Genomic DNA, 22,802 nt, shown 5'->3' with positions numbered 1-22,802 from the left:
GCGATTTTCAGTGTCTGCCATGCAGACACTGAAAATCTTTGTGGGGCCCTGTTAGGGGGCCCACGACACCCGTTCCCGCCAGCAAGGTTCTGGCGGTCAAAACCGCCAGAACCAGGCTGGCGGGAAGGGGGTCGGAATCCCCATGGCGGCGCTGCCTGCAGCGCCGCCATGGAGGATTCCTCAGGCCAGGGGAAAACCGGCGGGAAACCGCCGGTTTCCCTTTTCTGACCGCGGCTTTACCGCCGCGGTCAGAATTGGCCTGGATGCACCGCCAGCCTGTTGGCGGTGCATCCGTGGTCCCCGGCCCTGGCAGTCTATGACCGCCAGGGTCGGAATGACCCTCTATATTCCTTGTTATTTCAACAGAAACTGATATTCTAGACATCTTCATGACTACAGTAACTTGAAATGTCATCCCTAGGTTTTTTGAAGACTCCAAAAAATGTAGGATTCTTTTTCAGGTGATCTTTTTGTGTCCAACATTAAACTTCGACTTTTCATCAGCTGGAGACTAGATCCATTAGTCCTACTATTCGATGTTTTCCTTCAGTATAAGATGTGGTTTTCACCCTAGGCCTTTCCACATAATATCGAATTAACCATCCAAGATCAAGAGGGTGCAATCACCAATAGTCCTGCTAACTCCATTCTAGCTATCCCATACCTGGAATCGGGTTGTCCTACAGATGCTGGTGGCTGCCGCAATCCTTCTATCCACCTTGAACCATTTTCTTCAGAATGCAGCATTGCATCTTCTTGGACAAGCTCCTTTTCGGCAACCTCAAACGTTTTCACAGGTGTGACGATAGCCCTGCATCCTCTGTGGTGTCGGGTGGCCCTGAGCTCCAGGGGTACCCTCAACACAGTACACTGTGCATCGGCCTGAGAGCTCCTGACTGGGTGCGGGAAAGGGGACCCTCCATGTACCTTGCAGGGGGCCCCTCAAGTTACGTTATGCTACTGAACATGTGGTATGGATAGTATCATGCCATCCTAAACAATCCCAGGCCTGTCATCAGAGTATATCAGTCATCAAAATTGAATAGGCTCCCAGCACAACATGACATGTCAGCCTAGTCTCGCTGGTACCTGGGAATCTTGATCACTTTGCATCAGATACCTCTTCCATTTCCAATTTTAAGAACAGTATGACAGCTTTGGGTGAGTCTTTTGGGACAAACAACATTCATGGATGTGCCATTTTAAATGATTCACAATCATATCAGAGGAAGACCAAAAAGGAAACATCCCTTAGTCTGCTGATTACTTTGTGAAATAAGGATATGTATTCCCCCTCCACCCAGGTTTCTTCTTTATGGTTTAATAAAGATGTGTTAAAATGTTTTTGTCCTTGCCTGATAATTCTTCTTTCACTCTGAAAGTGTCTGACAAAGTTACTAGTTTGCTAAGCTTGATTTCAGACACTTTCTGACATTGTAGCACTAGACTTGTAGGGTGACAGTTTACTCCTACAGGTGGCTCTTTTCTTTATTTCTAGGAGGACTAAGATTTTTTTTTTTTATCTGTGGTGGAGTATACGTATTTCCAGTCCAGACAAAACTCTGTCTTGTTCCATGCTGAAAGGGTATGAACACCGCGGTTACTGATTTATTTTCGAAAACCGTATTCTCCTGCTTTTTTCCAGATGAGTCAAATGAGTTATCTTCTAAGCCAGTATTGGTATTTTATCTTTCATGGCAGCTCTTCTAGAGGGGCAATGGCTTCAAAAGCTTTCTAGACAGGTGTTAAATTATAAGACTTCCGGAGAGTGACTCACTGAATGTCCATTTTATGACTTTTATTGCAAACCTATCGCACGTGCTTCAAGGTCAGTCATGAATATCCTTTGAACATAGATAATACAAGCCTTCAATGTTGACATAAATGCAGAATTTACAGATGATTAATCTAAGAAAGTCCTAGTGTTATTTAGGACACTATGCTAAGTATTACAGCCCATTTCTGTGATATCAGTTTAAATGTATTTGTGACAACTTTTTCCCCACCCATGCATATGACAAATCGTTTTGTTTCCTCAATGCAGATTTCAGCAATCTAATTGATATCTCTTTGGAAAACAAGGAGTGGTTGTCGGTTTTTCTTCTTCATGGGATTTGTATTTTCTTTTTTGATTACTCATTTCTTCATCAGTGTGTATAGAGGTGTTTCCACAAGAAAGGGAAAGGATTGTCATTGACAGTGCTCCTTATTGGGTCATAAAGATTCACATGTGCTATATGATTGAGTAGTTCTAACCCATGGGTTTCTGGGGGTTTTAGCCTGTGTCATGAAATTTCTGGCTCTTTTGCTTCAAGATGTTATTTGTTCTGGCTGCTACTAAAATAAAGTATCAAGAAAGAAATATATGATACTTAGCCACGTGTATTTAGTAAAATTAGGTCATTCCTACATTAATAATTTGGAAAATCTGCACCAACTTCCTTGTTGCTTGGTGCATATAGTCTCTTTACTATATCTGGCTTATTAAATCTACAAGTTGTGGTGGGGTGGGTGAAACTGAACAAAGTAAGTTCATGTAATATCTTCTGAGCTCAGCACAAGAGCAGAATATGCTCTATAGTGGTTATTGCAAATGAGCATCTTGCTTTCTATCCTGGAAGCCTGAGCGTGTAGTGAACTAATGAAAGTGCTTCTGCACGTGTTTAGAGCCACAGAATTTTGGAATGATGGGATTACATCTGTCTCACTGATCCCACGGAAGATGACTGTACTGAAATTCTACACATTAAGACCCATATGGAAAATGTCATACAAGATTAGCGTTTTAATTGGAAGTGCAATCACACCAGTCAATGTGCTGGGCTTTTTTTATCTTCCATGAGCTACAAGCTGGTAAATCAGAAAAAAATATGCTGACAGTGGTAACGCAACAGAATCGAGCCAGAATAGAACATATATGTTTGCCACTCCAGCCAAAATATCATTTTATTGCCAAAGCACTTCCACTCACTGAACACCTGCTTTTCGATCCCCTTCTTTGAATTTTATGCTACTTTGTTTTGACACCTTGCCTTGGTCTATCGATAGACTGCCATTAAATGCCACCTGCTTTTATATCAATGTTGGTAGTTTTGCTGCCCAGTGCCTCGATGATAGAGCCACCATTACTGTAGAGTGCCCACATAATGCACAATGTGATGCTGTAGGTGGACAGGGCCACCAGGTAGATACGGAACAGAAGCAGGTCAACCACATATCCCACCTGTAGCCATTCTTTTGCAATATCACGGGAATCGTCCCGCTTCTCCAGGAAATGGCGAATGGATGTGACCTCATGAAGGATGCTGTTCACCAGAAGAGTGCCATCTTGCAGGGGTGCCATCAAGTCCAATGCCTTCTCATAATCCTTGGTGGATTCGCAACTGTAGTGGGTCAGTTTAACTAGAAAGCAAGAACACAAGTGGTTTGAATAGAAAGCATTTTTACATAATTACTATATGACTGAAGTACTCTACTTCATTGTACATCGTATTACCTTGAGTACCTAGTGAAACTTTGATAGGACAAAGAAAAAGCAAGGAACATGGAAGAGATAAGGCCAATCCATAACCTCTGACTAGCTGAAAACCTATGGCCCTTATTCACTAAGTAGTATGTATGGGTGTAGATTTACTACTTTTTGATATTCACAATTCTTATGGAAAACAGCTTGGTAACCTTGCCTCCCCACAGGTTTCTATTTAGATTAGCTTGGAAATCAAGTGATTCCAATTTTTTGTTTCTGATCTCTCTCTACGTAGTTCTCTGTGGCATAGACCTCTGTACAGAGGAAATGAAATACATCATCTATAGGTATTTTTTAATAGTATTCCCAAGGAAAATAGTTTTCCCCATGGCGAAACCTCCCCCTACGCCCCCACCAAAATTGGGTATGATCTATTCTTCTTCCTACCTGAAAGGAAAGTAACGTCAGCCTTATGCTGAGGTCAATCTTCATTCATTTCCAAAGCTGGAATGGGTCAAACTGTAGTTGGGAATGCCCACAAACTTTCACACTTGTGATCGTTTACAAATGTCCAATGCATGCAATGCACTGAACCATCCGTTTTCTCTTTCTTTTGTGGATTTACAGCGGTAGAGACCTCTGCACTCGTGGCGGAGAGCTCTGCACCCTCAACTTGGCTGCCCATGCCTGTAATCCTATTGTGAAAATCTGGTAGGTGTAAAAAAGGTAAAGTTTACAACCAAATTTATCTTTGTGAATAAGGCCCTATGTGCTGAGTTTTATTTTATTGTAAAATTGCTAAAGGTTACTAATTTGTGGATGAATAGAGCACTGCTGTCTGTAAAAGTAGGTATGATCACATATAAGATGTATCCTTGAGCTACGTTTCATTGTGACCAATATAAAGATTGAACCACTTATCCCTAATCAAATAACTTTCAAAAATATTTGTACCATGAGGGCTCATAGGGGGCAGGCTAAAGCTCAAATGCTTACTATGCAATTGCTGACACAGATATGTTAATTAGAAATTATTAATGAATGTTCATGTGTTTTGATTAACAAGAAAATGTTAGAAAATCAAACGAAGAGAAATGAATGTGCATGTTTGAAAATGTGACCACGGAGAGCGACAGCCAACTTATACGAACTTGTAATAAAATGATTAAAAATGTGTGAAATAATGAAAATCTGTAATAATAACGTAGTAGTATGTCATATTAAGATGTATAACCTATGTTTTGCATTCTATTGTAGAGTTAACTTAGCCGAAATTGTGGCCTTGTTTTACCAGGCCTCATGCAGAAGCAGAATAACTGTACACTGTAGAGAAGCTGAGATGTTAAACTGTCCTTGAACTGCTTATGCTAATAAAGTCTGCTTAGCTAGAATTTTCTGCAATGAACCGACGGACAGGAGATGATGGAACTATGTATGTAACAAATTTTGGTGTAAGACAGACTTAATGTACTTTCCCAGGACTCGAACAATAGAGACACTGACTGGAGAAGAAGAAGCAACATTTTTGATACCTGATGAGCCGAATGATGAGGACATCGTACAGTGAACCAAACAACGAACTGAGAGCGACAAAATATTAGAATTCATAGATTTGCAAAATTAATATTACTGGGTAGAGTCATATCTGGACACTAATTGACCAATTAAAAATTAAGGAGATGGACTGAGAAACTCTAATAAAAAGTCATGACAAGGGGCTAAAACTTCAGATGCGGGGGAGAATTGAGGCAGATGTTCGAGGTTAGGTGTGGACATTCGCAGAGATACAAGATTCTGTCATTGGGCTTATGTTCTGAGAGCCTGATGCATTGCTGATCGATTGATGACCTGGAGACGAAGGCTGACTTTGTTGCAGATCCATTCCGCGGATAAGGAGCTATGACAATGTGACTGATTAACTTTTGTGCCTTTTCTTTCTAAGTGCCAACTGCACTGTTTTAATAGTTTTTCTCTTAGCTAGATGTTTTTCCAAATTCATGTTCCAAATTGTTTTCGCATGAAGTCCCACATGCTAATGGTAATCTGGGTTAGGTAGGTTCCTTTGGGTGACGTTGACAGTAACAAACAATTGACGAACTGATTGCTGAACTCTGCTATTAATATTGATATATTCTCCTTTGTTAGCTTATGCTGAAGCATTAGATCATATGTTTTCTCATGTTATGATTAGATTATGTTATTGATGGTCACGAATGAACTAAAATTCTGAGTTGATTGAATAAAGTCTAAATTAACCTTATGCATTAGAATTGTAACTAATATGGAAATAAAAACTGTTAAACTGTATATTGAGTTGTGGTTATTCATGAAATGATGATATAATTGACTAATGATTTATGTTTTTCTTAGTAGTTATCGAATGGTTACATTGATTATTAATAACATTGATCACTACATGGCTAGGATACTCCATGCGAATCAAAAGGTTAATCTACCTATACACGTCCCCTTGTAAGTTTGCTTAATAAGGACCAGGCGCGCTAGCACAATAATAGCACAAGGACTGAAGAAACATACAGTAAAACAAAACTCACTTCAGACCAGCAGACCAATGTGTTAATTAGATACTCTACTTTAAAGCAATGTAGAGTAAGTTTTACTTTCCTATCTATTGCAGATGTGCTACAGAACTTTCATTGAACTGTACGCCATTATAAACAAAAATCCATATCACAATATGTGACATTTCTAAATTGCACACCTTCCAGCACTAACTATCGAAAATCTGACCAGCACTTCAGCTCCCTACAGTAAACCACATACAGTGACAACCTTACCCCTACCAACATCTTCAGTCTTCATTCAGAGCTACACTCAGACCAATCCTCAACGGAGTCTATACCTCCATGGCTATCAGCAATTGTCTCTCCATCCTAAGGACAGGCTGAATCCCATGAGTCCATGAAGCTACATGCTGAAAGAGCCCAGTATATCTCTTCTAAACTGGCAATAAGAATTTCCACCAAGATGTATCACAGAAATGGGCACCATACAAATAACTGATGACATCTTACAAATTCTTGTCACAGAGAACCTGTGCCTACTCGTTCTTTTATATAATGTATTTGCCATTATCAGTCACAAAACACTTCAGCCCATCCCCACAATTGGTATGAGCTTTAGCCACAAATTCTATCAATTGTTTCATTCAAACTTAACTAAATGACAATCCTGAACATAAACCATCTGATCTGCCCTTACCATTCACACTCTTCTTGCGTGAAGACTATTATTTTGTTAACAATCTTAAACTTCAACTTTGAACCACTTAAGGTGTTCATTGATCCTGATTGATGATTAACAGATCCCCATTCTGCAGTTGGCTGATGATACACAACTCTACCTTGAAGAGTTATTGGCCAAATACAGCATACACCTAATATACTGAGCATTTTACTCAGCTTTAGCAGTCGCCACTAGGTATTTATAGTTAGGAACTAGCTTCTCTATGAAAAGCATTTTTTTATCTGCCTGTATCTTTGCGCAGCTTGACGAATCTTCACGAAACTTTCCCCAAAAATTTGCTAGTCATGTCAGCTGCTGTCTGGAAAGTTTCAGGGTGATCCGTCCAGGGGGCCGAGAAAAAGAGGAGGGACCCAAAACACTTTTCCCCCATTAAGTTTTCCATGGGGATTTTGAACAGCGATAGCGCCAAAACTACTACAAGGAATTACACCAAATTTGGCAGCAAGGCAGGTCCTGGTCCAGGAAGCGACCTTTTGTGTTTTGCTGTGAATCTGTTCAGTGCTTTTTGGTAGTAAACAGGGTACAAATTGTGTATTTATAGGGACATAGAACCGCTGTGCATCTGTGCACCACTCGAAGGAGTGTGATTAGCTGGGTGCAAACTGTTTAGAAAGTCGTGGCTGCCAATTTACTGACCGGCAGAGGTCCTGGTGGATGGATTTTCTTTGAGAAATGGGTAGAAGGAGTAAGGTTAGAGGTACTCTGACCTCATCGGGATAATGTACTGGTTTGTGAGGGATGAATTATGAGTTTGAAAAGGTTAAAACCTTTTTTTTCATGATCATGGAACCGTAACTTTGTCGCAGTGCTCAGTGCAGTCCCCATGTAATGTCGCGACGGAGTTGCGAACCCTGCTGATGAAAGAAAAAATATATATATATTTAAACACATACTGTCACACACACTGTCACACCCACTCACAGACCCACTCACACACCCACTTACAGCCCCTGTTATACACTCACACACTCACAGACCCACTCACAGACCCACTCACAGCCTGACACATCCACTCTCAGACCCACTCACACACTTATGCACCCTCTCCCAGACCCACTCATACACTAATTTACTCTCTTACAGACCCACTCAGAGCCTCAGGCATTCACTGAGAGATCCACTCAGACCCTTACACACACACTGACAGACCCACTGAGATGCTGACGCGCCCACTCACAGATCTACTTAGAGACACTCCCAACCACTCAGACACTCATGCACCCACAGATCCACTTGGATGCCCATTCACAGACCCACTCAGAGATTGATGCGCCCACTCACAGACCCACTCAGAGATTCAACCACTCACACACAGATCCATCCAGACCCTCATGCACTCACTCAGACACTCATGCACCCACTCACAAACCCACTCACACACCCACTCACTGGCCCACTCAAAGACTCATGTACCCCACTCACAGACCCTCTCAGACAGCCACACACCCATTCACAGACCCACTCAATCATGCACCCACACACAGACCCACTGAGACTCTCATGCATCCACTCACAGATCTACTCAGACACTCACAAACCTACTAAATGACTCACTCAGAGACTTATGCACTCACTCACAGATCCTCTCAGACAGTCACACACCCAGACTCACTCAGACACTCATGCATCCACACACATGCCCACTTAGACACTCACGTACTAACTCACAGACCCACTCAGACACTCAGTATTCATTCACAGACCCAACTGGAGACTCACTGTCCCACTTACAGACCCACTCAGACACTCATGCACCCAATCACAGACCCATTGAGACTCTCATGCACCCACTCACAGGCCATACAAATAATGGTTGTGAACTAATTTCCCTATTGCTTAAGCTTTTGATTCCCTTCCCTAAAAGTTTGAGGTTCTCACTTCCATTATCATTAAGATGGTGGGTCTACTTTTAATTCTCTTCATTTTTATGGCTCTCCTATACTCTTCAACTTGACAGTTCTATATTTGTTTCCCACAAAAATTATGGTTCTTCATTACCTGTGTTGTTGCTGTTTTCCCTGTGTCTGGAAACATGTGAGCTATGGATTCGAACTGGTGGAAATCTTTGCTTGTCTGGGATACAGAGAAATATTGTGAGTTTTTCTAAGACCAGATGTTTCACCCAATCAGGAACTGGAGGCTGCAAGTCCTGCTTGTGGACCAGCCTCACAATTAGAATGGTTTCCGTCAAGCTTAGAACGAGCAGGGCCATGCACACAGCAAAGTATACACCTGAGAAAAAGAGAATTTAGTGTTAAGCCACATAGTATCATATGAAACTCAACCAGTCCCCTACTGTAATGCTTAAAAAATGTCAGGCATCAGTTTTCCAGTTCCACGTCAGAATGTGCTTTGTAAAAATATCCTCTAAGAAAAACATAGTGTCCCGAATAGTGTTCATGCATATATTACTCCATTGGGTATAGATTTAGTTTCATTAACACCAAAGGTGCAATAGTGTTGTAAACAATAATTTGGTTATGATAATCTCGTACAATCCCCCTTCTTCCTTGTATCAGAATGTAAAAAAGCTAACATGCCCTAGATCCAGATATTTTTTATGCATGCTTTATTATATACTGTCAATTATTCCTCAAGTACAGCCTACATTTTCACAATTAAAGTATTACCTTTACTTTAATTGTAAACACTGGGCAGTGATGAACCTAAACAAATTGGTATTGTGCTAGAGTAATTTTACTTCTGATAGCACAGTTCGGACTTCAGCTGGAAAATGTTCAAGTATGTTTGTGGAAATATATTGGCGATCTCACGTTTGCTACAGATGAGTGTGCTCAATACTTTGATGAAGCAGTAGTACACCCACTAACATTATCATGCCCTTCCTATAAATTAAATGGCATGTTATCAATAGAGAAGTCAAGGAAAACGAGACTAGATCAACCAACAAAATTCCCTCTCCTTAATGGGACCCCCCCCCCAATTAAATAGTCTTGTATTTGGAGGATGTAGGGAAAATTGTAGTCCTTGGGAACAGAGGTAAACATTTGAAAGCCATTAAGGGGTGCATAAGCCCTGAGTTCTCACTATCTAAGCAGTATCAGTTTAAGTTTGAGGAGTGATTAGATAATTATTTCTTAAGTTTGTTGAGTAGTTTCATTACCATATATTTGCCACAAATCTCACTGTATGTAGGTTCATACGCAAGCTGACACATATTGGATATTAGTGTGGAAGTAAGTTGTTTGTAATGAAAAGGGCATAAAGCTCTCAAAGAAATGCCTCCAGGTATACTCCAAATTTGCCCAGAACAAAACTGCTGACTAGTGGTCCACAACGGTTGACTCTATGACAGGTTTTTAGGAAATCCACAAACTATGTGAATGATTCTATTTAAAAATCACTGTGTGTAAATGTACTTCTTATGGATATCTTGAAAATGTGTTTTTGGTTTTAACTGAGGGCCTAGTGTATAAACAGGGGACACATCTAGACTGGAATGAACCTACACTGGAGTCCACCACCATCTGCAAAAGTATGCACACTAGCTTGGTCTGAAATGGTCTGGGGTTCTTATTTTTAGACTTAAGTATTGCTCTACTTCTGTGGATCATTGCAGATCTCTGTGGATGATTAGGAGGTTCTCCTAGTCTTTCTGCTTAATGTGAGGCTTGTTTTCTGTTTCAGAAAGTTACATAGCACTGGAGAGTGTGTCAATGCATATTCCTACTGAGCAACATTTTGGAAGAGAGCCTTTCTGCAAGATAAAGTTATTTTTGCTGACATTGTTTTGCACACACATATTTTTGACCTTATTTCTTTTAAAGAGAAAAGTTACAAAGTTGACAAAAGCCAACTTTGTAAATATATCTTACTAGAAAGCTTTGGCTGGGCACAATATTGTCATGGAAAATTGTAACATGCAACAATATCAACACTATAATATCCAAAACTACTATATGTTCGAGAGTAGAAGTAGAGGTAAAAGAAGTGAATTCTATGCTTCCCTTCATATTTTAACTCAGTAATACAGACGTGGACAATACTGTGGTCAATATTTTTTAACACCAATATAATTTTCCTGACTGTTAGGAAGGGGGTTATGGGTTGGGTATTAATAGTGTGAGTGAACAGAAGTGAGGTTAAGAAAATGATGATGGTGTCCAAACAGTTCAAATATTTCTAGAGGGCAATGAGGATGCCCACATACATAGACCCTCTCATGACATAAATCTCCACCATGTTCAATTTCTTCAATTTAATTGGTGGTAATCCAACTTTCGAAAAAATGCATCTCTATATTTGGTAATAAAGAAAATGACAGTTTTGCTGAGTCCTTTTTACATACCACCACATCTTCAGCCAATGCCTTGATAGGGTGCAAGAACACTCAAAACCACATCAGTATGGGCATAACAATGTATGGGCGTTGCATTACTAACCAATCAGTGGTGTCCCATTGGCAGTCACAGGCAAAGTGTCAGACACGATGATCAAGAAGACAGAGTAGCCAAGGAGGAGGGTAATTTTAAAGGACACACGTTCGCCACTGTCTGGAGGGAGGTAGAAACCCATGATGTCCATGAACATCAGGAACATGCTGGGAAGAAGGAGGTTCACCACATAGAAGAGTGGCCGCCTCTTGATGATGATCTGTGATGGAGAAAGTGTTGAGGAAAAGTGAGGAACGCACAGGACACAGAGGACGTTTAGCTACAGTTATTTCATGGTCAACCCAGGTGCATCTGACATCAGTATGAGGCAGACCTGCCATTGGAAGGGGGACACTAACCAGAAAGTTCTGCCAAAATTCTGTTCTTTCCATTTATCTAGATATAGATGATCCTATGATTGAATTATTTTAGTTCACAATGAGCCTCATTATAAGGGTACCAGTTGCAAGGCCTGGAGTCGTAAGACCACCCTCCCTCGAAAGTTAATTGATACCAGAGGTAGAGTAACTCTGGAGGATGAGATACAGGGATTACAGTGGAACACAGAGTGCCCCTTAGAAATAAGGAATTACACAGAAATTGGTAACTGTGGGACGAACGTCTCAGTCTCCAGGCTTGTGGATTTTCTATGGGCAATTACTGGGCCAGTAACTCTTGTTATTGCAGTCATCAAAATTATGAGGGGTCTCATACCTGACTTCTTAAAACAGGGTAAGTTAAATAATGTCACCAATTTTCTATGTTTGTATGGGAAATCCCAATTGCATGAAAAAAGGATGAGGACTCGCACTCACAGACGTGACAGTATCATAATTCTGAGTTTTAAATATCGGGCTACAATAATAACATCGCAAGAATAGTGCCCACCAAAATATTGTGAAGGTAAGTATGCATAAGTAGAGGTTCACTATACCGATAGTCACCTATAAAGTACAGCGAAGAAATATATTTTTTCGGGGCATGCAGATGTGGAGCTAAGAATAGTTAAAGTATACTTAGCTATATTTACTTACCTTCACATTTTTGTGCTCGATATTTTGCAATAAAAATACCCCAGACAAACCCATATCTGGAGGGGAGGTTGGAGAGAGAGTGTGTGTGTGTGTGTGCGTGTGTGTGCGTCTTCATCAGTCCTCCCACTCTTAACAGCAAAGTGTTCACCGTTTTTAGTATCTGAGAATGGTGCTGTCCTGCTGCTGGTTATTTCTGTGATGTACTTTCAAACAGAAACTGAGTGGGTAGAAGTGTAGGCTATTCCCAACCCAAAGTTGGCACCACCAAAATTATTTTTGGGGGTACTGTAATAGAGGGCACAAACGGCCATGACGGTGCAAAACAGCATCTATCGATACGATAACACACAGGTAGACGACACCCATGAACAATGCCAGCCACAAACAACTACAGCCTTTAAGACAAAGATTGTATGGCCAGCGTTGTACTCAGACCAGCCACTAACCTCAACCTAGTGACACAATGTAAGCTTGTCCCAGCTCAGATGAAACGCCAAGCCGGGTGTTAAAAAATTATTTAACCTGCCATTTTCCGAAGCCCACCGAGAAATTGTCCATACAAATCTCACCCTTTCGGCTAAGGGAAGTAATAACTGACTCGGCTGAATATAGACGTTCAAACCTTAAAGCAGAGCGTTGAAAAGGGTGGAAAGAAGCACAAAGAATTATAGGGCAGGGACTGAAGAAAAGAGTCTCCTGTGGCAGTGGCCTCTGGACCTTATGTTACTGTGTATTCTGTGCATATAGGTTTTACTGTTTATTTTTGGGGCTTGCAAATTTGAAATAGAAAACCTTCCTGGAGTAAAGTAATGACTCGTGACATGTTGAAAAAGACCTGCATGTTACAATACAAAATAAACACAGCAATCCATGGTAAATGAGCATCACCTGTTTCCTGGTCCTTAACAAGTACCGTTCCCTTCATTTCACTGAATAGGGTCAAGCCCCATATTATATGACATGATATGAATGTGTATGAGCACACAAGTGCCCAAAGGCATCAAGTCGCTAAATAATTAGTCCTGCTAAACAGCTGGGCCGTAGGCTGGTTCCTCATTGCACCAATGAAAATAACCTCCTTACAGGGAAAAACGCAGGTCTTTAAGGCCTTCCCGAAAGGAGCATGCATCTTCAAATAAGTTAAATGACGAGGAAGGGAGTTCCAGAGCCTAACTGCCACAACTGAGAAAGCTCTGCCTCCCCATATCTTCTTACGAGTTCTGGGGACAACAACCCCATATAATGAAGCAAAGATCCTCGTGGACCATGAGCAAGGGCTTAAATCCGAGGAGTTCAACAGAAGCCTGGAAGAACCGGATCCCTGTCACATTTTCAAGCTGACCACTGACTATGTAACGTGAGAGTTCCAATTAGATTAATTAATAGACAAATGTACTTTACATGGGCATAGTGAAAACCTGGCTTGGATCTGGACTTCTGGAACCTGTGTTGGAAACACCGACTTAAACCCAAACCATTCCCCAGTCCTACTGTACTTCACCCACTTCCCAGAACCTTGATAAAAACAAATGATCTGGTGCCATGAGGGTCAGTGTTGATGGCCACGACACCTGCTGACACCACATTTTTAATGGTGCAGGCTCAGGCCAAGAAGCCAAAGTCCGGTAAGGCGGTCCATCGCGCTTCCACATATTATTAGGAATGGATTCCTCTTGATACTTACAAAAAATTTCATCTCAGCAAAGGTATCGTTGTTTTCCTCAAATGTAGAATTTTTGGGGATGACTGAGAGAAGTTCCCACTCTCCTGTGTCCATGAAAAGCCCACTAACGTTTTGGACCTCTTCTGCTGTTCTCACTAACATGATGTTGATATCTTGAACTAAGACAGAAAAAAAAGAAAATATCATTACAAAAACATTAATGCATGAAATTAAATCCTAGTCACCGCACTGCTCTAATGTTCTTTCTGTGACTGGCTCTAGATAGAAATAGTTTGAGGGCTTTCCGAATTGCGGGAAAATTAGCATTATGTCTGCAGCTCATACAGTGAAAAGTCAATTTTACTGTTCTTTTTGTTGTAATTTGACGCCACCACAAAGTCGCTCACTAGAAGCACTGCCCTACCCTGCCTAATGGAAGTGGAAGCCTTGCGTTACAATAAACACAATAACAGTGGGGTCTGTTATGGACTACAATAGTTAATGGGCCATGTGATGATGTCCTTGATAAGAGCGGCTAGTCATTGTCCACTCCTCTAAGCGATGCACCCGAAAGCAGGCAGATTGTTCACATTAAAACACACACGGCAGCTATTTCTAAGTATTTATTCACGTATTAAATAACGACGTGTATAGTCTCACTACATTAAAACTGTCTACAGTTCCTTGCAGGGCAGCCAACCTTTATAGACAGAAAAGAGTGAGAGTATAAAACAGAGGAAACACTACAGACGACCAAAGAGTAGAGGGACAGTAAAAATCACCTAGAAGCAAACCTTTTGTTTCATGTGCCTCTTGAACAGAGGGAAGGAGTATAAAGAAGGACTAAGTGAAGAGAAGTTTAAATTATACCTCATTGACAGCTAAAAGACCCACCGCCGTCTTGAAAGCATCGCATGATAGGGTTGCAATATAAAGTCACTACCACCTAAAACCCCCGCCATATCCACACCGTCGCATAGAGACTACCTGTATTGCTACCTTATGTTTATATACTACACCTAACATCACTGCCTGAAACCAATGCTTCTTAAACTGGGCACAACTACTTTCACCATAGTGTACGCCCTACACAGTCACAAACACTTCACATAAGCATCTGTTTACACTCTACCAACGACACCCCAACCTTATCCACTGTCCACTAATCGTTTCTACATTAAAGCACCACTTTCACCAAAAATCAAAATCATCTGTTTTCATACTGCCTGCACCTTGCAAAAGTACCCGCTTGATACACCAGATACACCCTTCACTCTATAGCACTTTCTAGCCAGCATATCAATTACAGCACCACCTACTATGTTTCAGACCATGTTGTATACAACCACCACCAGTTTAGAGTATGTTAGAAACCACCTGCACCATCATCTCCACCTTAGCACCTCGACCAGCCCCTACATATTTACCTACAAACATCTGCACCTATCAAATCAAATCAAATCATTAACATTTATAAAGCGCGCTACTCACCCGTGCGGGTCTCAAGGCGCTAGGGGGGAAAAGGGGGGTTATCGCTGCTCGAACAGCCAAGTCTTTAGGAGTCTCCGGAAAGCGGAGTGGTCCTGGGTGGTCCTGAGGCTGGTGGGGAGGGAGTTCCAGGTCTTGGCCGCCAGGAAGGAGAAAGATCTCCCACCCGCCGTGGAGCGGCGGGTGCGAGGGACGGCAGCAAGTGCGAGGCCAGCGGAGCGGAGGGGGCGGGTGGGGACGTAGAAGCTGAGGCGTCTGTTGAGGTATTCCGGTCCCTTGTTGTGGAGGGCTTTGTGTGCGTGGGTGAGAAGACGGAAGGTGATCCTTTTGCTGACTGGGAGCCAATGCAGGTGTCTCAGGTGTGCGGAGATGTGGCTGTTGCGGGGTACGTCGAGGATGAGGCGGGCCGAGGCGTTTTGGATGCGTTGCAGGCGGTTTTGGAGTTTGGCGGTGGTCCCGGCGTAGAGGGTGTTGCCGTAGTCCAGGCGACTCGTGACAAGGGCGTGGGTCACGGTTTTTCTGGTGTCGGCGGGGATCCAGCGGAAGATCTTGCGGAGCATGCGGAGAGTGAGGAAGCAGGCGGAGGACACGGCGTTGACTTGCTTGGTCATGGTGAGAAGAGGGTCCAAGATGAAGCCGAGGTTGCGGGCGTGGTCTGCGGGGGTCGGTGCGGTGCCGAGGGCCGTGGGCCACCAGGAGTCGTCCCAGGCGGACGGGGTGTTGCCGAGGATGAGGACTTCCGTTTTTTCAGAGTTCAGCTTTAGGCGGCTGAGCCTCATCCAATCTGCGACGTCCTTCATACCCTCTTGTAGGTTGGTCTTGGCGCTGGCGGGGTCCTTGGTGAGGGAGAGTACAAGTTGGGTGTCGTCGGCGTAGGAGGTGATGATGATGTCGTGCTTGCGTACGATGTCGGCGAGGGGGCTCATGTAGACATTGAAGAGTGTCGGGCTGAGCGATGAGCCTTGAGGTACGCCGCAGATGATCTTGGTGGGTTCTGAGCGAAACGGAGGGAGGTAAACTCTTTGGGAGCGGTTAGCGAGGAAGGAGGCGATCCAGTCCAGGGCCTGGCCTTGGATCCCGGTGGAGCGTAGGCGGGTGATTAGGGTGCAGTGACAGACGGTGTCAAAGGCAGCCGAGAGGTCGAGGAGAATGAGGGCGACTGTTTCACCGTTGTCCATCAGGGTTCTGATGTCGTCTGTGACTGAGATGAGGGCGGTTTCCGTGCTGTGGTTGGTTCGGAATCCGGTTTGTGAAGGGTTGAGCAGGTTGTTGTCTTCCAGGAAGGTGGTCAGCTGTTTGTTGACGGTCTTTTCTATTACCTTGGCTGGGAAAGGTAGAAGAGAGATGGGGCGGAAGTTTTTCAGGTCGCTTGGGTCAGCCGTAGGTTTCTTTAGTAGGGCGTTGACTTCAGCGTGCTTCCAGCATTCGGGGAAGGTAGCAGAAGAAAAAGAAGAGTTGATGACGGTCTGGAGGTGTGGGGCGATGATGTCGTCGGCTTTGTTAAAGATGAAGTGCGGGCAGGGGTCCGAAGGGGCGCCGGAGTGGATAGAGTTCATGATGGATTTGGTTTCTTCCGTGTTGATGTGGGTCCAGTTGTTGAGGGTGATGTCCGGGGAAGCGGGTTCAGTGGTGTATGGTTGGGTCTGGTGTCCGAAGCTGTCGTGGAGGTCGCTGATCTTGCGATGGAAGAAAGTGGCGAGGGATTCGCACAAATCCTGTGAGGGCGTGACGGCGTTGGCGCTGGCGCTGGGGTTGGAGAACTCTTTGACGATGCTGAAGAGTTCTCTGCTGTTGTGGCTGTTTTTGTCTAGTCTGTCGGTGAAAAAGTTCCTTGCTACCTATCTAAATTAAACATCATCTAATGCACTCTACACCACATATGTCCTACATAATCTGCACAAATGCCTTCACCACCTACACCCTCTATGCCCCACACTACGCCACCAGGTTACTTATGAACACCAAGTGCATCCTAACCCACACCACAAATATCCTACATACCACTTCCATCTGACACTATATTCAACCTTCACCACTCCTACAACATACACTACCCACCAGAAGCCTTGCAGATCAGGTATACCAAAATGAACACCCTAGATCATCTGTGCCATATGATCTTCACCCCACACCATCTACCTCATCCACCATCTCTGCCACTAACTGCACCATCTGCAACCATTACACACTACACATGCTGGGCTCTCAAGTATCCCAGGTCCATGTATGAGCAGCACATCCAGTCCAGGATTTTTCTCAACATCCTGGTACTTTAAGTTTTGGTGCTATAATGGGACAAACAGGAGAGGATGTGGTGTAACGACCAGAGCTGCTAGCTATGGAACTACACTACATGCTCTTCTGCATAAGTTTAAAACATATTTTATTATGTTGCTAATATTCTATATTTCAGTACCCTTAAAGGAAACCCGAGATTTTTAAAAAAAATGCTCATTTCAGGACAGTCAACAAATCAATTGAATGATGCAAAGGTAAGTACTAATTAATTTTATCTGAGCTTCAAGCACTTCTTCAATCTCAACTCGAAAACCCGTTTTCACTACACAAAGCCAAAATAATTGGATTTTTTTAAAGCTTGTTTTCTTCTCTTGACATTCTCCTTGCTCTAAAGTGCCTTCTAGCCATGCATGACTCCAGGGCCCTTATTTACAAGAAAATGATGCAGCGTGGTGCCCCCAGCCAGATTGTTGACCCACGTTGCCCCATTAGGAAAGTGCAGGAATGAGTTGTATTTACAGAAATACGACGCATCCCTGTACTTTTCTCTGCACTGGTGCACAATTGGCTGCCTAGCGCCAGTTCAGGCACCCTTGTGTTGCAGGGATGATTGCTTATTTGCAGGAAGGGAAACCTTCTTGCATGTAAACAATCATTAATGGTGTTTTCCTCCTTCTATGTGGGCTGTGTTCTGCAGCACACATAGAAAGAGCAAAAGACAAGGAGAAGCAAAGGTATTTCTCCTAGTTGGTCCACTTTTATGCCACCTCTGGGGTGGCGTAGGATTCTAACGTAGTCCAAGGTTTACAAAACCATGAAACTCTGGTAATGTGTCAGATTCCATGGGTGTTGCATTGGAACACCCACAACAACACCCATGAAACACCCCTTTCACACAGGGTGGCTTTATGTGGCCTTGTAAATATGTGTGGGCACACAGAGTCGCCGGGGCATCAGAAAAATGATGCTCCGGTGGCGTTATTGTGCCATAAGGGCGTTGTAAATATGCCCCCAGGATTCTAGATCTGGGAGGTCCATGAAGAGGTATGCAGATGAATGGGGTTACCCAGTGGCTCCCAGGTGTCTGACAGCAGTAATTGGGCACAATGGAAGATCTTCTAGGGTGTGTTGTGAGGAGGTTTACTGTGAGGGGGGTTACTCTACTTATTGCAAGAGTTGTGGCTATCTGCTTTAACTCTGTGTTACTTAGGGTTTTACCTATGTGCTTTAGCTCGACAGCTCTCCGCCTCACCTCCCTTTGCTTTCACCTCACCTACCCTCTTGCCCACCTCACCTTCTTTGCTCCCCACTCACTCTTTTCTCTCTCTCCAACTCACTGCAGCCTGTCCATGTCCACCCCATCTTTTCATCCTTCCTAATACCCATCTCTTTCCACCCCATCATTCCTCCCCTCCATCTCACCCTACTCTCTTTCAACCTCGCTCTTATCTCTCTGCCTCACCTTATCACCACCTCACCTTCACTGCTACTGCCTGTGGAGTAACGGATTTGTGTGCACAAAGAATCTTGAACTGCTACTGTACGCGCAGGTGTGCATGTGTGTGTGTGGATGAGGAGGTGTGTGTGATCACACTTTGCACTCATGCTACCTTGAACCTTTTCTTTGAGTTACGAGAGCCTGCACTAATCCTGCTCATGATTTACCTGAGTTTTGTTAGTGGAACTTGGCAAAAGTCTTTTCACTTCAGAAAAATCAAAACGATTGGCATTGCTATTGTTTGTTTTGCTAGTAGATCTGCAAATACTAGGAATATCCTAATTGGATGCGTATTTTCTATTTCTTATCTTGGCATGGCAAAAACCTATTCAGATTCTTTTGCCACATGTCTGTTTTCATTTCTTAAGTACTATGGCGGTCATTCTGACCGCGGCGGTCGGCGCCCGACAAGCGGTTCCCGCCGAAAGACCGCTCCGCGGTCAAAAAACCGCGGCGGCCATTCCGGCTTTCCCGCTGGGCCGGCGGGCGACCGCCAGAAGACCGCCGGCCGGCCCAGCGGGACAGCCCCTTCAACAATGAAGCCAGCTCGGAATGGAGCCGGCGGATTTGAAGGGGTGCGACGGGTGCAGTGGCACCCGTCGCGATTTTCACCGTCTTCACAGCAGACAGTGAAAATCTTTGTTAGGGGGCCCTTGCACTGCCCATGCCAGTGGCATGGGCAGTGCGGGGGCCCCAGGGGCCCCACGGCACCCGTTCCCGCCATCCTGGTTCTGGTGGTGGACACCACCAGAAACAGGCTGGCGGGAAGGCGCTCGGAATCCCCATGGCGGTGCTGCAAGCAGCGCTGCCATGGCGGGTTCCCTGGGCCAGCGGGAAACCGGCGGGAAACCGCCGGCTCCCCTTTTCCGACCGCGGCTTTACCGCCACGGTCAGAATCGGCCAGGAAGCACCGCCAGCCTGTTGGCGGTGCTTCCGCCGCACTCCGCCATGGCGGTCATGGACCGCCAAGGTCAGAATGACCCCCTATGTGCCGAAAACTTACACTCTCTTTTGCGTAATGGGAGTGTTGCAGAATACTCCTGCAATCCACATGTGAATACAACGGCCTCCATTCCCAACGATTTCACGCCTTTCCCCCAAGCGCGTAAAGTAGCCCAATGCACTGAAGCTAATCAGAAATCTTAAACAATTATTCAGAGAAATAGAGGTTACCTGGCCCAAGTGAATCATTAAGAACAAGAACACAATATTGTTTATGGGCATGTGGGGCATCTTGCGGATTCGTGACCAACCCAGACTTTTCTTCCTCCGTCACAAAAATTACATCAGCAATAAAGTGCTACTTCATCTCCCCCCCCCCTTACTACGCATGCTAAGTGACGTACTTTTGTGCAGCCAGCTGGTGAAAGTAAGTGTACAGTTCTGCACGTCGAAGGGGAAACTGTAGATGTCGAGGCTGCAGGCGGTCAGCACTTGGATAGGCTTGTAGTTCTTCACATGACCTGTGTTTTTGACATACACATACGGGATGTCTGGTGACTTCCCAACGTCCACACTGGAAGTGAAAAAATAAAAATTTAGTCCTTTGCCAAAACAAAGGCAAATACGCCTCCACCGACCTCTTAGTTTAGCAAGCATTGGCAAATGCATTCGTTTTGGCCTATGTGATTAACTCTAAGCTGGTTTTTTGTTGTAAGTTGTAACTTGGTGAACAGCTGTGCAATATAAGTTACTGAAACTATAAAGCGGTGAGTACCGGCCCATATAAAGCATTGGCCCATATAAAGCATTGGCTACGTCTAAACCTATTCAAGTGATATTTCTACTAAATTCACAAGGTATCACGAGATCTATATTTAAACTATTGGCTATTGTGATCAGGTTTAGCAAAGGCATTTAAAGCAATGGGGTGCAAAACGTTTACCCAATGTTTTATAAACTGCCTTAAAAGATCTTTTAAAGTAAAAGGTGACATGTTTTGACAGCCAAACTCTGTACGTTGTGTGGAGCTTCTGCATAATGAATACCTTCTCCTTGGGAGTGGGTGCGGGCGATGCCACTCCCAGGTGAAGAGGTTGGGCACCCCTCCGGGGACATTCCCGGACATCTGCCCCTCAAACTCCATGCCGCTGCAAGTAGGAGACCTGGCGTACAGTGGAAAGTTTAAAAAAATTATCACACGGAATGTGCTTGAACATAGTGACCGTGCTTTTCTGACAAGTGAAAAGGAGACGAGTAAAGGTAAAACTCAATGCCGCAGTAATATTTGGGTAAAGTGCTGTAAACTGCTGGTGATAGTACTCATCTGACAAGTGAATAGCCAACGAGTGAAGGTAAAAATCCAGTGCCATAGTACAACCCAGACTGTATTTTAGCTGTGAGTGAATGATCCTATATTACTGTCTTTTTATATTGGTGATCTTTTATAACTTTTGATTATGTCTTAGAATCTTGCACTTCCTATTTTAATTGCTCATTTTCGAGCATTATCTAGTTAGAAAGTTTTATATTATTGCTCTCTTATATTTCTAATGTGTGAATTGTATGATGAACTTTTATGGTACTTTTATTACCGAAATAAAGCCTAATGAATGAATGAATGAATGCTGTAGACCATTGGTATCACAAAGGTACAATTGAAAACGATGCCAAGCCTTCCTGAATTTTCTTACCATTAGATGTATCTTGTGTATCTTGCTTTGTTTGCTGTTTGCGATGTTGGATTATTTGTGTCCATATGATTATTAAAGTGAGGTGTGTTGCTGACATCAACAAAGAACTATGCTATGCTGGAAAACGTGTGCCATGTTGGAATCCCCAAATAAAATGAATTCAAAGAAAGTATTTTAAACATGCATTTGGCCTAGTGGCTAAGAATAGAGTGCTCCCCTTGGTTTCGTCCTGTGAATACCTAAATGTAAATGTATAATGACTATAGTGCTAGAGTCGCATCCTTCATTGTGCAGGGAAACGGGGACGTCTCAGAGGTTTTTTGAATAAAAAAACAAGCATTCTTGAAATGCGTTCAGCTACAGAGAGAATATGTACACAAGCACAGCACAAGCAAAGTGCAGGGTTAACAAACAAATAAGCACAAAGCAGGCCCTAATGTCCCTGTAGCTGCACGCATTTCAAGTGTGCTTGTTAAAGGCAATATGTTAAAGGCAATCTGTGAGGCATAACAAGTACGGCCTCCTAACCATAAAAATAAGCACAGAGCGAGTGCTTGTTTACCTAACATCCCGTGGCTTCACACATTTCCAGCGTCCTTGATAAAGGCAATCTGAGAGGCATAACAAGCACACTTGAAATCCATGCAGCCAAGGGGAGATTAAGTAAACAAGCACAGTGCAAGTGCTGTGCAGGGTAAGCAAAAAATAAGCCTAGTGCAAGCGCTGTGCAACATAAACATTAAAAAAGGTCCACAAAAGTGGTTGAAAACAGTACTTGGGTCTCGGGACTTTGATAAGAGCAAGCAAATGAGGAACAACAGGAAATGCTATGTTACAGCCAATAGAAACAGAGGAAAAGTAAGTGGCCAGACAGGAACCAATGAACAGCAAGGCAGTGGGATGTAAGCTCTTTTTCAGATTTATATTGATTACAATAGATTTCATAATCATAGCGCAAGCGAAACCTAAAAAAGGGAAATACACTGACATATGAGTTTTTGTCATTTTATTCTGACACATGGCATTCAGGAAATAACAAACTCACACCAGATCTCAGAAAGTAATAATGATTTTTTTGGACCTTTCTCTCTTTCTTCCTTTCAAACACTTTTGAGGTCAAA

The 22,802-nt window shown here is 43.4% G+C and overlaps 1 protein-coding gene across 3 annotated transcripts in view; it reads right to left on the bottom strand.

Moving 5' to 3' along the window:
• Positions 1 to 302: 302 nt before the first annotated feature.
• LOC138284990 (5-hydroxytryptamine receptor 3A-like) overlaps positions 303 to 22,802 on the bottom strand; it is a 117,562-nt gene continuing 95,062 nt past the window's right edge. For all 3 annotated transcript variants that reach the window (XM_069224387.1, XM_069224388.1, XM_069224389.1), the window contains 5 exons: positions 20,395 to 20,564; positions 13,846 to 14,003; positions 11,137 to 11,347; positions 8,732 to 8,965; positions 303 to 3,402 (listed from right to left, as the gene is read on the bottom strand). In XM_069224387.1, coding sequence (XP_069080488.1) covers positions 3,056 to 3,402; positions 8,732 to 8,965; positions 11,137 to 11,347; positions 13,846 to 14,003; positions 20,395 to 20,564 — 1,120 coding nt within the window. In that variant the 3' untranslated portion in view covers positions 303 to 3,055. The remainder of the gene's footprint in view (positions 3,403 to 8,731; positions 8,966 to 11,136; positions 11,348 to 13,845; positions 14,004 to 20,394; positions 20,565 to 22,802) is intronic.

The sequence above is a fragment of the Pleurodeles waltl genome, chromosome 3_1 (genome assembly GCF_031143425.1).
Source record: "Pleurodeles waltl isolate 20211129_DDA chromosome 3_1, aPleWal1.hap1.20221129, whole genome shotgun sequence".
Lineage (NCBI taxonomy): Eukaryota > Metazoa > Chordata > Amphibia > Caudata > Salamandridae > Pleurodeles > Pleurodeles waltl.
This window is presented reverse-complemented; position numbering and strand designations above follow the sequence as displayed.